This window comes from Raphanus sativus, chromosome 8, assembly GCF_000801105.2.
Source record: "Raphanus sativus cultivar WK10039 chromosome 8, ASM80110v3, whole genome shotgun sequence".
Classification (NCBI taxonomy): Eukaryota; Viridiplantae; Streptophyta; class Magnoliopsida; order Brassicales; family Brassicaceae; genus Raphanus; species Raphanus sativus.
The window spans coordinates 9962584-9981746 of record NC_079518.1 but is presented as its reverse complement, the minus strand read 5'-3'; the positions used below and the strand labels follow the sequence as shown (position 1 = coordinate 9981746).

Below are 19163 nucleotides of genomic sequence, written 5' to 3'. Positions count from 1 at the left end.
GAAGTAATAGTTAAATATTGAATGGTTCTGATTTTTTTTTGTCAACATTGAATGGTTCTGATTTTTTTTGTTTGCGAAGTGATTTTTCGCAACGGAGTTCTCACGTTAAAAGTTAAAGTGATTAATATCGATACTACCCTTAATGAATTTGCATATATAATTTATATTAATCAAATTTTTTAAATAAGATAATTCTTTTATATTGTGTTGTTATCTTAAAATAGTTATTTCTGTTATAAAAGTTAAAAATAAGATATATAATAATTTATATATATCTATACTATTATTTGTGAATTTATTATATAGTTAAAAACGAATTTATATTAATAATATTAATTATTTTTAAAATAAGATAATTCTTATATATTGTGTAAAAACGAATTTACATTAATAATATTAATTATTTTTATAATAAGATAATTCTTATATATTGTGTTGTTATCATAAAATAATTATTTATATTATAAAAGTTAAAAAAATTAGGATATAAAACAATTTATATATCTATCTATCTATACTATTATTTGAGAAGTGAAATTGTTTATTTGTCATGCTATTCATAATTATAGATTTAGTCATATTTTATGCTTAATTATTAATATTAATTTATAAATATTTTTAGTGATTTAACTGATAATTTATCATTATTTTGAAAATAATTAAAATTTGCTAAATACAATATCATAGCCAAGCTTATGCATTATAATTTAGTAAATTAAAGTATTACATATATGTTTATATTATATTTTGGTTTAGTAATATCGATACTACCCTTAATGAATTTGCATATATAATATTATATTAATCAATTTTTTTAAATAAGATAATTCTTTTATATTGTGTTGTTATCTTAAAATAATTATTTCTGTTATAAAAGTTAAAATAAGATATATAATAATTTATATATATCTATACTATTATTTGTGAATTTATTATATAGTTAAAAACGAATTTATATTAATAATATTAATTATTTTTAAAATAAGATAATTCTTATATATTGTGTAAAAACGAATTTACATTAATAATATTAATTATTTTTATAATAAGATAATTCTTATATATTGTGTTGTTATCATAAAATAATTATTTATATTATAAAGGTTAAAAAAAATTAGGATATAAAACAATTTATATATCTATCTATCTATACTATTATTTGAGAAGTGAAATTGTTTATTTGTCATACTATTCATAATTATAGATTTAGTCATATTTTATGCTTAATTATTAATATTAATTTATAAATATTTTTAGTGATTTAACTGAGAATTTATCATTATTTTGAAAATAATTAAAATTTGCTAAATACAATATCATAGCCAAGCTTATGCATTATAATTTAGTAAATTAAAGTATTACATATATGTTTATATTATATTTTGGTTTAGTAATACTAAACCGACTCTATTTTAATGAATATATATATATATATATACTATTATTTGCAAAATGATTTTTCGCAATGGAGCTCTCACGTTAAAAGTTGAAGTTGTTAATATCGATAATACCCTTAATGAATTTGTATATATAACTAAAAATAAATTTATATTAATCAACTTTTTTTAAAAAAATAAGATAATTCTTATATATTGTGTTGTTATCATAAAATAATTATTTATATCATAAAGTTAAAAAAATTAAGATATAAAACAATTTATATATCTATCTATCTATACTATTATTTTAAAAGTGAAATTGTTTAATTGTCATGCTCTTCATAATTATAGATTTAGTCATATTTTATGATTAATTATTAATATTAGTTAATAAATATTTTTAGTGATTTAACTGACAATTTATCATTATTTTAAAAATAATTAAAATTTGTTAAAGACAATATCATAGTGAGGCTTATACACTATAATTTAGTAATATTAAAGTATTACATATATGTTTATTTTATATTTTGGTTTAGTAATATTAAAACACCTAGTATTACATTAAATTTAGAATAATCATAATATTCTATTTCAAACAATTAACAATAAATAGATCAATTATAACTTTTTATGTTCACTATTTCTGTATTATCCTCCTCGAGTTGATTTTTCAATTTCCACGTTTCTGTAGACAATAAAACAGAACAAAAAAAAAGAAATTGAAAAATCAATTGGAGGAGGATAATACAGAAACGTGGAAATTTTGCAGGGCGTTTGAGACGAAGAGGAGGACCCCACACGGAGGAAAGAGGAACAAAATCTTGACCAGACTCGACCGCGACTTCCAACTTAAGAAGCGTTTACTTATGGTGTGAACGAGTTTCCCTCTAGGGCGGCTCCGACACCGACATGTTTTATTTTCTGTCCCTTTTTCTCCAAAGTTAATAATACAGGGTCATCTTCATTATCTCGTTTCTTTCAGACACGGGTTGTTCCATAACATTATTGGAAACTGGTAATTATGAGTTTAGATTTTACTGCCCTAGCTTGACAAGATGGAAGGAATTTTACATTAGAAGTATTCTAATAAGTTTTTATTTCTTTCCTTTTTCCTTCGACCGTTGTAAATTACTTTCTTTTTCCGAAGTCGATGCGTGTTCAGATGCATGATATGACCCAACGGTTTCAACTTGAATCCAATAAGTTCTTCACGCGACATGCATGTCGTATGTCGATGAATAAAACTCCATGCAATCTTTGATGAACTTAATCAAGGTTTTAGGATCTATCGTGATTTCTTTCTTTTGTATATCAACTCATTTCATTAACTTATTTTTCCTCTGCTCGTCTCCATTCACTACAAGAAAAATGCGTTTTAATAGCAGAGCAGGATAGCATTTTTTCGCTTTCTGCTATGATTGACATATCCGCTAGTTTTAGATAGCGTTTGTATATTTGGAAACGCTATGATAGAACAGTATATTTAAAAACGCTATGATAACGTATTTTTAATAGCACATTATTAGAAACGCTATCTTTGACTTTTTAAATCTCTAAACCCTAAACAAAGTTTTAAACTTTAAACTCTAAACATAACTTCAAAATCTAACTATTTTAATATCAAATCTTTAATCTAACCTCAAATATTAAATATAAATTTAAAACTATTTCTTTTTTCAATAATTAATTTTAAATTTCAATACCCTAAACCTTCAACCCTCAAAACCACTTTAATATATTTAAACACTAATGAAATAATACACTATAAACTTTATAATATTTTAAATTTTAAACTACAAATTTTAAATATATAATTATAGAGTTAAATATTTTCAAATATTAATATCAATCTTTAATCAATACCTTAAAACATTTAACCTTCAAACCCTATACTCAAACCTTTATTCTAATATCCAAACTTAGAAACTAATCTCAAACTAATCATATACTCTAAACTGTAACTAAAAATCTTAAAGTTCTAAAGCATAAATCTATAAATTTAATATTGTGAATTATACAATTTTGATGTTATCTCAAAATATTTTTTTGTTTGAGAAAATATATTATAAGTATTTTATATATTAAAACACAACACAGAATAGAAACAATAATATAAAAAAAAATAAAAAGAAAATAGCTTTAAAAATCTGATTGGTGAACACAAAGGGCCAATCACGTACAAAGGCGCAGATAGCTATTATTGACCACTGATTAATTTTTGTAAGGGTCCAGATTCATCCTGCTTCTTCTTCTTCTCTCTCTCGTCTCTTTTGTTTCCAGATTCACAAGTCCATCTTCTCTGTAATTCATCATGCTTCTCTCTCTCTCTTCTCTTCTGTTTCCAGATTCACAAGTCCATCTTCTCTGTAATTCATCCTGCTTCTCTCTCTCTCTCTCTATCTGTCTCTTTGGTATCTCCAATTCACCACTTAACTTCGTCCATGGTTCAAAGGTAACCACTTCCCATCCTTCTCCTTTCCTCTACCCGGAGCCATCACGTTCATCACCACCACCACCACCACCACCTTCTTTGTGACTCTTTCGACGAGTCTGAACATCAACGCCGTCGTCACCGGTCTCCAGCTTGCAGCGTCTCGACCCGCCGTCACCGTCTCAAGCTCTGTGGAGAAGACGACCAGGAACACGACGAACACAGATGACGACGACGAAGACCAGGGTGGCTCTAGATGCGACGACAAGTGCGCCTCCTCTCTGCACCCCTCTCAGATCTCAGATCCCATGGATGGTCAGAAGATGAAGAATACAAGAAGACGTAGAAGGTGGTTGTGCGGTGACCATTACTTTTAATCTTTGTAATTAGGTTTAGATAATAATTAGGTTTAATCTTTGTTTAGGTTTTTAGTTTATTTGGTTTAATACTTTTAATTTGTAAATCATATTTTTAATTGTAAACCAGTTTAATTATAAATCATTTTATTTAATAAATTTTTTTAATATATAAACGAGTTTAAATTTTAATTTTGTTTTTAATTTTTTTTTTTCTTAACAGAAATAATAACGAAAATTATATGCTATTAAAGAATATTTAATTGCAGATAGAAAAGTGCTATCGTAGCGTAACAAAAGATAGCAACGCAAAAAACCGCTATCTAAAGTGCTTGACCTATTATCACAGGCGATGATACAGCGTTTCATAAACCGCTGCCGTATTGATAGATAGCGTTTTTCGTCCGCTAATAAAAGCCATTTTTCTTGTAGTGATTGGAACCATATTTCTTCAAATTTCTGGCACCACTATCTAATTCTCTAGTCCAATTGTAGACCGAGAAAAGTAGCTAGCTTGTTGTCCTGTAAGATCTCTTTAGCAGACTTATTTTACCAAAAATATACTTACATTGCAAAATCCACGTGTTCTATTTATTTCAAGATTATCCTTGTATATTTAGAATCTACGTACTTCTTAGACAGATACTCTTTAAACCAAGGACAGCATCGTTATGTTGGCACATAAAAATGATGATTCGGTATCATGTGGCGAGATAAATAATTGTATGTAGTGGAGAAGTTTGATAACATAATGATGCGAGGATGAAATGAAGTTCAATGTGAAATTTTACAAAGTAAGCTGAACTATCGATAAATGACACGAGAGAACCGGTTTTGAACACCAACATCTGCATTGACCTCTAATTTTAAAGTTATTGTACATACTACATAGACTGCATAACTTTAAAATTATCAAACTTTTTTGTATTAAATTTCACTTTAAAATATTTATGACTCCTTAAATTTTCTGGATTTGGTTCTAGATATATGGTGGAATCATCAAAATGGGGACAAACAGATATTAGGGGTGATCAAAATATCTGCAAAAATTGATTGAATTCATTTTTTAGTTCTCCCAAAAATTTGGATATTCGTAATTTTACGAATCAAAACAAATATTAATATTCAATATCCATAAAAAACAGAGCAAACCACAAGATACTAATATTTCCAAACGAATATCTGATTCGATCTGTTATATATATATACATGCATGTATATAAAATGATATATAAAATTTTATAATGTTTATATCCCTATATAACTAAGTTCTATAATATTTATATCAACTACATTAGTTGTATAGTAATTAATTATTGTAAAAGTATGTAGTTTTTCTAAAAAAATATTACAAAATAGTATTATTTTATGCTGAACATTTTTTTTTAATTTTTTTTCTTAATTTTTTTTAAATCGATTCGAATATCTGGTCAAACACTGATTTTCTGAATATATAAAACACCAAGTACCTAGAAGATTATGGATCAGATTAAATAAACAAATTAATTATTTATGCAAAGTAGAGCAGATCATGAATACTTTTAAAATTCCAGATATATATTCCGTGCCGCCCATAACAAATACTCCATCCGTTTCATATTATTTGTCGTTCTAAGTCTTTGCACACAGATTAAGAAAACATTTAGTTTTACATATTTCCAAAATAAAAATACTATTACCAATACACATCAACCAATATAAAAATAGAATAGAGAATATTTTCAATAAATTTTGCATTGAAAATCGAAAACGACACTTATTTTGAAACAAAAATTTTGCTCTAAAACGACATATAATTTGAAACGGAGGGAGTATCAAAGAACACATTGAGTTTGAATCGGTCAAATAAGTATGTTTATAGGTTTGTGTAACTTGATGCTGACAGTAGAGTTTGTATAGACTTACTTAGGATTCATATTTTGAAAATTTAACTGATTAATATAGGGTTTGACAGGTTTCTCAACTAATACCCATAAACACATGCTTTGTGATTTTGTGATTGGTAACGATTGTTGGTATTTTGCAACAATCACAAAACACACAAAAAAACTTTTCTAATTGCTTCAAATTTTTTAAAATCAAAAGTTGGTTTATGGCAGCTAGCAGACAATTGTTGGTAGATAAATAAGCATACAAATATTTTGTAAAAGTATTTTAAATTTTTAATTCAAAATTTAAAATGGAAATATTATACATTTTATATTTTAATTTAGATTCACAAAAAAAATATAATCTATTTTATAAAAAATTTAAATTAAGAATATTTTACTATAGTTGTTTTACATACATAAATGAAACAAAATATTCTTTTAAAATTTTTAATATAAGTCTACAAAATAAGTTTATTTGAAATTATAACTTTATCTAAATTAAAAAAATTAAATAAATAAACATTATATCATTATTAATTATATAATATTAATAATTATTATATTTTATCACAATAATATGGTAAGATATTTTTATAATGTTAAAATATGTTAGTAATTTATTATTAAATCGTTGAAATATTTTGTAATTTATTTTCAAATATCTACAAATGCACCAATTTCAAATATTTTCAAATATTAAATCGTTGAAATATTACGACATGTGTCGTGAAAGGTTCTAAAAGAAAAAATAAACTAATATTATAATTATTACAATTCTTGAGACATTAATAGAGTGACATCTGTTGTTTTAATGTTCCAAGAGGTTCTGAACCTTTTTGGTTTTAGAACTTTTGCTCACTTTCTTCAATTTCTTTATGATTTTATCTTTTTCTTTTTAAATTAAGAACCACTTCTCATACTAGCATTGGAGCTGCCCAACTCTTAATAACAGTAGAATAGAAACTGCAACCACGCTCGTCCATAAATTCATGCACCCATACCCACAAACGTTGCGTTTCACTAGGGAAGTCAAGCTATAGAAAAGTGGATAATACTCCCCACAAGTTAATTAACTAATGGCTAATGGCTAAAAAGAGGAGCTATTTTCAAAACCCAAAAAATCATGCCAGCTACCACAACAATATACTCCCTCTGTTTTTTAAAGATGCATTTTCTAGGATTTTCACACTTATTAAGAAAGCATATTAAAACTTTGTTATTAATGCATAATTTTTTGTAATTTTATATTTTCTATATTTTTAAACCAATAGGATTTCAAGAAATGCAATTAATGTTTTTAAAACACACAATTTTTCATTATTAGTTGACAAAATATGCTTTGAAAACATGAAAAATACATTTTTTTGAAACAAAAAATTTTCCTAGAATATATATCTTTCTGAAACAGAGAGAGTATGTGATATGCAAAATCGGATTTTCTTATCACAGAATATATATAGATGGTTATCAATCTTTTTGTTTTTTAAACCCTTTAACAGAAAACATATTTTTGTTTTGGACCTTTTGGTTATCAAAATATACAGTGACAAGTTTTTTTTTTTTTTTGATAACTTTGGTGCAGTCACATTCCTAACTATCCCCCGAACGGGGTGCAGCGCCCCAACGGAAAGAATGTTAAATCCGTTATGGCCAAGGCTCGAACCTGGGTGGCGGGCAGTACAGCTGTACCTCCTTTACCACCAAGTTACGAGCACTTGGTTACAGTGACAAGTTGTCTATGCATGGAAGGTTTATTCTCTATCAATCGTCTTTTATTGAAATACGGACCATCTTTTTCTTTAGTAACTGAAGTTGTATTAGATCGAAATGCAAACTAATCGTCCAAACTTATAGAAATCCAAGTATTCGTACCATTTGAAACATCTCACGATTGAAGGATCTGTTTTCTAGTATAAACCTACCAATGTGAGAATCCTAACCAAATCAAAACCACTCGCCTATTACCTTTTTTCTATGAAATTTGGACCTAAACTTTTGGACCTAGATTTCTTAGTCTGTTTATACACATTGTTAAATTGGTCTTAGTAATGTCGCTACCTGTTGACGACCAACAAAGATATTGGTCAAGCTGGATATTGGTAAAAGATCCATAAACATTAGTCCCTATGTTTTTATAATAGATATTTCTGGATTTATTTTATTAAGTTATATCGGCTAATATAACTACTCAGCCCTGATATGAATACAATCAATTTACATAATGACTTTTATCACATTCCATAATCCGAGTTTGTTATATTTTCTGACTAAAACCGAAGAGCTGTTGGATCGTTTGTTATGAAATTATCATGTTAACTGTCTGAACCAAAGTCAAACTCACACTTCTCACATAGATTTTGTTTCAAGAAAAATTCGAATCCTAGAAAAAGTGTTTTAGCACATTACCATGATTCGTATAGACCTTTTAATTTCGGTAAAAGTTAATTTAAACTCTAATTAATAAAATAGGTAAACATAACTTAAAATATTAAATGTTATTTTCAAATAAGAAAAATAAAAACTAACAAATAAAAACAATTATTTATTGTTTTGAATTTGTTTAAAACCAAAAAAAATTCAAATAGGAGTAAGCCTTTCATTGCTGGAAAAGAATCAGATTACTGTATAGTCGTAGACTTGTAGTTTATTGATCCTAGGTGGAGTACTTCTTTTTTGTTCAAATCCTAGGTGGGTGGAGTAAGACCATCTATAAGTCATCGTCCAAAACTTCTCCTCGGATAATTCCACATGACGACGTCCCCATGATGACATCACTACTCTACATCTATATGCATGATGCAATTCAATAACCTACGTGTATTTTATTTGTCTTTAGTTTCTGGAAATTTGCTCCCTCGTAGTGTTACGTTCAACGAAATAAATACAAAATGGCTAAAACAGAGAAGGAAAACTTTAAATGATTTCAAACCTCCTAATCATAATTTTCAAACTAACTCTCAAGTTTTACAATTTTGAGCCTTTTCTTTTATCAGAGACTACGCAAAGTTGATATCAAGAAAATTATTATTTGTCTTCATATTGGATTTATTTATAGTATTTATCTGAACAAAATTCATCTAACCGGGTTAACTACAAATACTTTACTTGTTCAACTTCTAAAGAGAACAAAATATTGGATTTTTTTGTTGTTAAAAGGATTTCATATTTAAAAAGATTCTACAGACAACTAAAAGAAATACAAGAACATGAAATTTAAAAGAGAGTAGAGAGAAACCAAAAAAAGAGAGCAAGAGTAAGAGTTAAAACTTTATCAAAAAACATGGTCTTACGAGCAGACCAAAAAGCCATCAAACCTTCTCCTAGCTTGGTGAAGTGTCAAGCTAACTAATAGTTCAAACAAAACCAAATGGAATCATGTATTTTTAGTTGGAGGTTTTTGAAATATCATTGTGGGTTTCATCCCAAAAAATCCCATAGAAAACAGAAAAGTTAGCGATGGGTATTAGCGATGGGCCTAACTCACACTCAAAAGCTAGCTCAAGAGTGGATGATTGCCGATACACATATATATTGCCCAAGGACACTTGAATTGTCCGATGTGGGACTCTAATAGCCCTTCTCGAGATGTGGGTGGGAAACGGTCCAACGGAAACAGTCCAAGCCCAACATCTCGGACATACCACAGCAAGATGAGCCATTTTTATAGGCTACATAGGTAGACAACTATTTATATGGGAAATCATCTTACTGGGCTTAACCATGGGCTCTGATACCATATTAGTGATGAGCCTAACTCACACCCAAAAGCTAGCTCAAGAGTGGAAGATTACCCATACACATATATATTGCCCAAAGACACTTGAATGGTCCGATGTGGGACTCTAATAATAGGTAAGTATAACCAGAGACTAGCAGTTTCGTTTTTTTGTTTTGTTTTGTTTTATCTTTGTTTTATGTTAATTAGTGAGTAAAGCTAGAGTCTAGTTGTTCCAAGTCATGGGACTTTTAGCCAAGCAGAATAGTCCATGCAAGTGTCTTTTCTGAATGGTGGTGATGCATCTACGATTCAGCAGCCTCGTACGCAAGTAACCCCTACGTCATCTAGTCTGCATCACGCATGCATACGCTTTTATCCTTTTTCTCTTTGTTTCTTTGCTTTATCAAAGTTTTTTAAATGACTTGGCGTGGTATTGTTGAAAATAATAAGTTGGACTCATTATTCTCCTTCCAAATTAAATACAACTAGGTGGATGCCTACAATTTTACAGGTTTGAATGTTTTGTAACAATATATTTATTATAGTTTGTTAAATTAAGACATTTTTCATCATCAAAAATTGTATATGTGTTTACTGTTAAATATTTTTAATGAATAATTATTTTTGAAAAAGATGATTATGACTATTTTAAATATCTGTTGATATTTTGTATCTATTTTTTTTTACTAAAATTAGTTATATATAATATTCATAATTCAGTTTTTAATAAAAATGAGTTTTGAAGGTATGTAGTATTGAAACTTTTGATTTATAAATAATTTGTAGCTAAAGTCATATGTTTTTATTAAGATTAAAAGATAAAACAATATATGATTGTTACACATTCTCTACATATTCATATCCAACTACATATAATTACTTTTGAAATATATTATATAGTTTATAAATACCTGAGTAATAAAATGATTTTATTAGCATTACATATATTTTATATAAATCACATATTTAATTACCATAAATTATTTTATACAATATATTTATATCGTTTGGATACTGATAAAAATTAGTTCTAGAAGTGATTTTCTTACTCATAAGATAAATAAAATAGAAAATATATTAACGAATCAAATTATAATAGTTTTCTAAAACTCAAAGACACCTAAGCAAAAATTAATTAAGTGTGTTCTCATTTAATATAAAATAAATTTTCAAAATACATTTTATAAATTAATATATAAGCTTCTATAAATGACTTAGAAGCTCTTATAATAATTAAAACATCTGATAAGCCAATATAAATAATTTTATAAATGTATGTATAATTTTATAAATGATTTGTAAAGCATGCATGGAATTTATTAGACATTTATAGTTATTATGATACTTTATATACAAATATAAGGCTTTCTATATGAATATAAAATCATTATATGAATTTAAATAGACATTTTTGTTTATTGTTTTATGTAATTTATAAATATATAAAAATTGATCTTTCATAGTTTCAACAATTAGTTAACATAAATAATTATTTCTAATATTGTGTAGATTATTTGGAAAGTGGTAATTGAATTATCCTCTCCTTTTAAATATAATTATAATAAATAAAATTAAAAATCATCGGCCAATTAAGTTATAACAATTTGAAGAGTTCATTTATGATTGACACATAATAAAAAACTACTTATGTGACTTCTCAATCAATATATAGTAGGATTTATATTTTTATAATTAATTTATAAAATTTTATAAATTATTTTAAAATTCTGATAAGTTTATTCTGTAAACAGCGATAAATAATTTAAGAATAATATTAATAAACATGTTTGGATTTCATAATATTTAAAATAGTTATTATATAATTATATTTGAATTCATCAGGTAGAGTATAAAACTATAATAATTATCTTATACAAAATCCGTTCATTATATTTTATAGTTTATAAATATTAAAAGTAATAAATAAAACATTAATAATCTTTCTATAATTTTTAGAATTAGTTGCCATAAATTGTTATTTGTAATATTCTTTATATTATATGGCAAGTGGTATTAAATGATTTTAGACTTACCTTAAAATGTTAGATTTAATTAAATAAATAAAAATTAAAAACAATTGACCAATCAAATTATAACAATTTCTTGAAACTTCCTATATAATCGATACGTCACCTGAAATCACTAAAGGTCTAACTGGTAACCATCTCGGGAATAATAGTAACAAATAGGAAAAAATGGATGAGAATAAAATTATAGAAATGATGAGGAACCGTTATTCCATATCAAATTTAGTGAGGAACAAATTTATTCTTTAATTCTCTACAATAGAAAGAATGAGAAGGAATGAAAAGAAATGACTATTCCTTGTGAATGGTAAAATTTATTAGGAACAATAATGAATGCATTATTTCTTTTCATTCTTTGGTCACCAGTTACACCCTAAAATTACTTTTCATTTAATATACAGGGGATTTCACATATCATACATATCATTGTGCCCGGTTCAAATAATTTGTGGGCCTTGTGCTTAGATATTTTTTTTACCATATGTTATTGTTAATTTAAAAATTAGAACCTTAACTACATATTTATATTAAATTAGGATCCTAATTTCTTAAAAAGCTTTTACCAAAAACTAAAAGAACCAACCAAGTTGTCTTGGTCTAGTGGTAAAAGGACTCCGGCTGGAGCTTCCGTTCTGGGTTCGATTCCGCTTGGCCACCGGGACTAATGTTAAATCGCAAGAATACGTGGGTTGCCGTCGGCCTCAGAGGAATTAGTCTTGGACCTAGAAAACCTTTGGATCACCTCCTGATTAATAAAAAAAAAGAAAAAAAAAACTAAAAGAACCTAGTGAAAATGCATTCTGAACACATGCTCTAAGTTTTGACCCAAAAAAAGAAAACACATGCTCTAACTAAACACTGATTGTGGTATCAATATTTTTTTATATCGAGAACTATTATCGTGAGATTGTATATTTGAAGTGGACCTTTTTGGAGAATATTCTTTCTATGTGGGAAAGCATTTCGATGATGTTTAAAAACTCAGAATAAGATCATTCGGATGTCAATATTTTGAAAGAAAATCCAAGTAACTTATTTTTTGTCTTTTGATGAGGGACTCATCATTAGAGAATCTTTATCAGTATATTTCAATGCATCTTAGAGCATTATAATAAAATGAAAAAATTGAATAAGTGATAAAAGATGTATATTTTGGATTCTAGACAAGAAGCATTTTGGCTAGGTTCTCCCACTTATTCTACCACTGATTATTATTAAACTTTATCTCTTATATTATTTTATTAATTTTTTATACCTAAGCTATATCTTTTAATTTATACCACTAAGGATGCTCTTAGTTTCTCTCGTTGAATTTGGATGATTACTTTTCTGATGGCTTAGGTTTGGTATTTCTTTTTAAAAAAAAATTATAACCGTCAAAGTTTATCTAAATCCAAAGATTAATCACCACAAAATCTATAGAATCTACGGTACTCACAGTTGTAAATTCTTTACCACAAGAGATGGAAACTCCGGTTAAAAAAAATTGTGACTACAAAAAATAAGAAATGGAAGAGAAGAAGTTTAGAACTCAGGTTATTCGAACCATACAACGACCACTTACCAAATAAACCTACGTGATTCGGCTTAGGATTATTTTCCAAAGGCCTTTTTGTTTTTTTGATGCCTTGTAATCTCTTTCAAATTGTCGTTCAAAAATGTAATCTTTCAAATATTTTTGTTGTCGTTGTTGATGGTCTTATAAAAAAAAAACTGAATTTTCAGAAGGGGGGAAAAGTTGAAAACTTAGCGAACGACGTTATGCATCATTACTGTAGACTTTTACTTTATAGGGTACAAAGTTTATTATTTCTAAAAAAGAAGATTTTTTTTTTTGTATACACAGAAATCCCACAAAAGAATTGTATCTTTTTTTTGGTCAGAATACTGTATCTTTTCAAGACTTGTAAAATATGTCTGAAATCCAAGAACTAAAGGATAAATTTTTTTTTTGAACAAAGGGATAAACTATTCTCAAACCAGTAACAAATTGCCGAGACAACATGCAGTGCCGTGCGAACCCTTTTCGGGACCTATGGCAAAAAAAAATTTGCAACACCTTGGACAATCTTTTTTTTTTAAATGATCTCTTTATGAAATTTTTAATTGATATGTTTATGAAAAAAATTACAACTGCTAAGACAACTGTTTATAATGAGAATTCCAAAAAGAAAATATTCCAAGCTAAAATGTAGAGAACAACATATATAACCAGTCAAACTCTATATATATGTTTGCAAATATTCTAAACACTTACAAATTATACATATAAATCAGTACACACAAACCCATTGACACAAACTAATGTATTGTACATATAAGCTGGGCCCTAAAATTTGACTGAAAATTAAGGGGCCTGAGGCTTGCGCCTTTTTCTCACAACGGTGAGCACGGCTCTGACAACATGCTACATACTACAAAACAAAATACTATGGTTATACAAGGAGCCTGAGACGGACCATATAACATATTTAGATGCATAACCTCCTAGTTATTTAAAAATAATATACACACACATACAAAGTAAACTTGAGTCATGCTAATCAGCCTAATCCTAATCGCTAAGCACATCTTGGGTCTCGTGGCCCGATACGTAGTACACGTTCGATATCCATGAGGGAGATGGGAAAAACAGACAATACTCAGGGATCTCTCCAAGAGATCTAAAGCCTTGAAAACCAAATTCAAACACCTGAGGTCCATAATGTCCAAAAATATCCTTGAAGATTATAGAGTTGGGTCTGAAACCAGGAACCTGATTAGGAAAGCAAGAGAAGGAGCAGTTGTTGTCCAGAAACAAGATGCGATCACCCGCATCTTCTGTTTCAATCCAGTCGTTGCTCTCCTCATTTAACTCCGATACTTTGAACCATCCTTTTTCGGCTAGAAGATGTGGTCTCCGATACTCTTCTAAGTTGTCGGTGCACATCTCTACTAGTAGGAGTTTGTCCTCAGCCTTGACAAACTGTTGAACATATACAATATACTTCAAATTTCAAATACGTTTTTTTGTTTTTATGTATATTTATATTTAATGTAGATTCCTCTTTTCATATCTATATCTTAATTTTTGGATTGATATTCGAGTTAGAGATTTTTAGTTTTTGTTATTAAGTAAGGAAAAGTGATATTATAAAAAAAAAACTTCCCTCAAATTTAAAAAGCATGTTGTAACTTGTAAGTAGGTGGAAAAAAATATTGGGACTTTTGAAAATTAAGTTCCCCCTTACCCAACGTCTCCTTGTCTTATCGCAAGTCTTTGATGGCTGAAACGAATTCAACTCTAGAGTTGGCTTGACCACTTTCGTGACGCCAACAGTATCAATGACATAAAATTGTCCGTTAAACGACGTAATCCCATCTGGAAAAGGACCAGATGTCGTCTCGATCTCAGTCCAACGATCCTCAAGTGACCTATACATGCCAAGACCTTGGAAAGACAGCCTTCCTAACACCATGAATTCCTTGTTCTCTCCATCTAACTGCATAAAACCGATAGGTTGTTCACGTTTATAAGGGTCACCATCCCACCAATTGGTGTAACAAGCGACATGTTCTTGAACTAGCTCAATGACTTGAGAGTTGAGCAAGTCAATTAACAAGCTTGGATATGAAACTCCCCTTTGAGAGGAGGTTCTTCTATTGAGCAAAGATTGCAGAGCAAGTGCTCCATTCTCCTTTTCTTGTAGTTTAAACATCCTACGAGGAACAAATTTTCATTTAAAATTTTCTCTCTTTTTAAAATAGGTGGCTAAATATATGTTTTGTGAAGAATATTCCATATTGGAAAATATGATGGAACTTTGAATAATTGGTTTTGAGTTAGAATTCTATCCATGGTATCAGAGCTCAAACACACATTGACATTGCCCACAAACATTAGATGAATCAAATGAGGTTTGATCGATTAAAACCAAAATCGGTCCAACAAGAAATTAGTCCGGCTGATTTAACAGAAGTTAATCCTATATTGGGATATTGTCTTAAGATTAATGATGGGTACTCAACATCGAAAAGTGATGGACATTGAGTAATCTATAAATGACATGGCCAATCCACTCACTGTCACAAGTCAAAATATAAAAGGATGTCAAAATTTCTAACACATTGGTTAAAATTCAAGAATCATATCAAAAAGGGAACAAGAAGGACCAACATATATATGGATCAAAACTGTTGTAGGATAATTTTAATTACCAGAATCGGGGAGGATCGTGAGAACGAGATGTTACAAGATAAACACGGCTCCTAAAGATATGGCAATCATCTCCGCAACCACCAGCATCTGGAGGAAGAGGACATCTAAGTGATGGAATTTGTCGGAATGTTTGAAGACTACATGATCGCCACCATGAACATACCGATTGAAAATGGATCAGATCGAAAGGGTTGTCAATTCGCATAGAGATCATATGGATGATCTCCGGTGGCAACTCAGACCACCTAGACATTTCCTTCTTCTTCTTTTAACTTTTTTTTGTCTTTCTCTGTTTGTTTTCTTGGGGTTGAAGAAATGTGTTGACATTCTTGCTTGCCGTCTAGTCCAAGCTGTATATAAAGTGGTAAAATAATTAACAAGCGGGACTCCATTATCCTCCTTCCAGATATAATAATACAATCTCACATATCATATTAAATATCACTGGTATCTCATATCTGTCATTTTGACTAAATAAAGTTTGCAACATTTTGCTGTTGTTGTTGCCACGTTTGTACACTTGTACTTTGAAGTTCAAGTTATATATGCTGATCCAGTAATGAACTTGTTTTGCTCCATGGACCAAAATATCACATCACATTTTAATGTCCAAATTTCCTCATCTGTAGGTGTGGACAACCCATCTCATTACGTAATGGTACAATTTTTTATGGTCTAGTTTTACAACATAAAACAAATTTAAGTCAATATTATAATTAGCAGCCAACACAGTTACACAGCCAACACAGTGATCATATTAACATCTCTATTAACTGTGTTGGAGATTACCCAACCTGGGAGCGTTCGAAACAGCTCAATGTACTTTGGTATATCTATTGAAGATCTAACGCCATGCTCACTGAATTCAAACACAAGAATTACTTCATGTGCAGGTAAGTCAGATGTTCTCCTCAAATCAAATAAAAACCAAACTGAAGTTCTATAAACAAAACCTAATACACTATTACCGTCACATCATAGTGATACTTAGGGATGTTAATATGGATAAAATAACCTAGCCCAGCCCAACCCACAAATAACCCAACCCATTTTATACCCAACCCGTGAAAATCTAGAAACATCAAGGCTAAAATTTAACCCATAAAAATAATCCAAATGTGTATAGGTTTACCCATGGGTATCCAAATTACTACTTTATTTGTTCTAAAAAGATCATGTAAAATATTAATATCATTAATGTGAGATATTTTTCCGGTTTTGGCGGGAAAATTTGGTTTTCCGGTTTTGGTGAAAAATTTGGTTTTCGGATTTTGGCAGAAAACTCGGTTTTCGGATTTTAGCAGAAAACTCGGTTTTCGGGTTTTGGCGGAAAACTCGGTTTTTAGATTTTAGCGGGAAAACTCGATTTTCCGGTTTTACCGGGAAAACTTGGTTTTCGGGTTTTGGCGAGAAAAGGTTTTGGCGGGAAAACCCGGGTTTCCGGTTTTGGCGGGAAAACCCGGTTTTCGGGTTTTGACGGGAAAACCCGGTTTTCCGGTTTTGGCGGGAAAACCTGGTTTTCGGGTTCCGGGTTTTCACGGGAAAACCCGGTCTTCAGGGTTTTGGCGAGAAAACCCGGTTTTCCGGTTTTGGTGGAAAAACCCGGTTTTCCGGTTTTGGCGGAGAACCCCGGTTTTCCGGTTTGGCAGGAAAACCGGGTTTTCGGGTTTTGACGGGAAAACCCGGTTTTTTGACAGAAAAAAAAAAGTTTTTTTTGACAAAAACCCATTATTGGAATTTTTTTTTGTTTTTGACAGAAAAAAAAGTTTTTGCAAATTTTCTTATATAATTAAAGTAGTGGAAAATATAATCATATAACCCATATAATCATATAACCCATGGGTATCCATTACCCTTTTGTTTTACCCACTATGAATATGGGTTTTAAAATTTATACCCATGATTGATCCAATTAATTTTGGATGGGTAAAAACCCAACCTAATATTAGTGGGTTTGGGTAAACCCATGGGTGATTGTGTTAACATCCCTAGTGATACTTATGTAACATCAAAACCATCAAAAGCTTATAGAAATGAAGAAAACAGTTTCGTCAATCAATCTGTTTCTATTTTTTTTAATGTCCATATATGTGCGTGTGAATAAAAATTTATTACTTGTTTGCTTAGAAAGGGACATCACCTCCAATGCCCAATCTCCTCCTCAATCAATCTCCTATGCACCATAAAATATCCTATACCCATCAACCATTAATGAATATGCGAAAAGATCAAAAGGACATATTTTAATTGGAACCAAAAATTTGAATTTCCCAAACCAAAATCGGCATCTAACATAACTCGGGTTTGGTCGGATCTGAATTGGATTGGTCTGTAAAAAAAATTAGGAAATTAAAAGTGGTTCTTATGTTTGTTGGTTTGGTCTAAAAAAAAAGAAAAAAGTGAATCGCTCCCCCCGTAGCAGCTCCCTAGCGGCTCCTCCTGCAGCTCCTCCTCCACTCCTCTCTCTCTCAGCTTCTCGAACGCTGCCGTCTGTTGCCGTCGGGGCCGATAAAGTTGCAGCCGGTAAGTTATGCTCTGTCCTAGCATTATTTCGGAAGTAGGTTTTGGGGGTTTTAATAGATTTGTAATTGTGACAAGTTTTGTTTAGTTTCAGGGTAAATTGGTATATAATGAATTTTGGTAGGTGAATTGGAGTTGAGGGATAGGGATAAACCCTAGATTATTCAATTGTTCTTGATAAATTGTAGTAAAACTGAATAACTGGGTACAACTGGTAGAATTAGGAAAACATGGAAAATTCGAATAACTGGTAAAACTGTAGCAGGATAATAGTAGGGGAAATTGTAGTGAGTTTCTTTTGTTTGTTCCTTTTGGCAGGACACAATGAGCAATCACGTCAGAGATATACCTGGTAGTCCGAAAGAGAGCTACAAGATGTTGTATAGTTATTTGTACATGTTAGAGCAAGTGAATCCGGGGACAAAAACCTGTTTGAAATTGGATGATATAAGTAAATTTGAGTACCTTTTCATAGCTTTGGGAGCTTGCATTGAAGGGTTTGCAGTTATGAGGAAGGTGATAGCTGTGGAGGGGATACGCCTGAAGAATGGTGGTGTTTTAGTTTTCGCGAAAGCTCAGGATCCTAATGGCCAGAGTTATCCACTTGCGTTTGCAGTAGTAGATGGTGAGAATCTTGCTAGTTGGACTTGGTTTTTCGAG

General features: G+C 29.8%; 1 protein-coding gene across 1 annotated transcript; it reads right to left on the bottom strand.

The window, feature by feature from the left end:
- Positions 1 to 14339: 14339 nt before the first annotated feature.
- On the bottom strand, positions 14340 to 15483 carry LOC108819926 (putative F-box/kelch-repeat protein At5g24040). The gene is made up of 2 exons (XM_018592934.2): positions 15016 to 15483; positions 14340 to 14750 (listed from the first exon to the last, which is right to left on the bottom strand). The coding sequence occupies exons 1-2, from the start codon at positions 15481 to 15483 to the stop codon at positions 14340 to 14342; spliced, it is 879 nt and encodes a 292-aa protein (XP_018448436.2).
- Positions 15484 to 19163: the final 3680 nt, after the last annotated feature.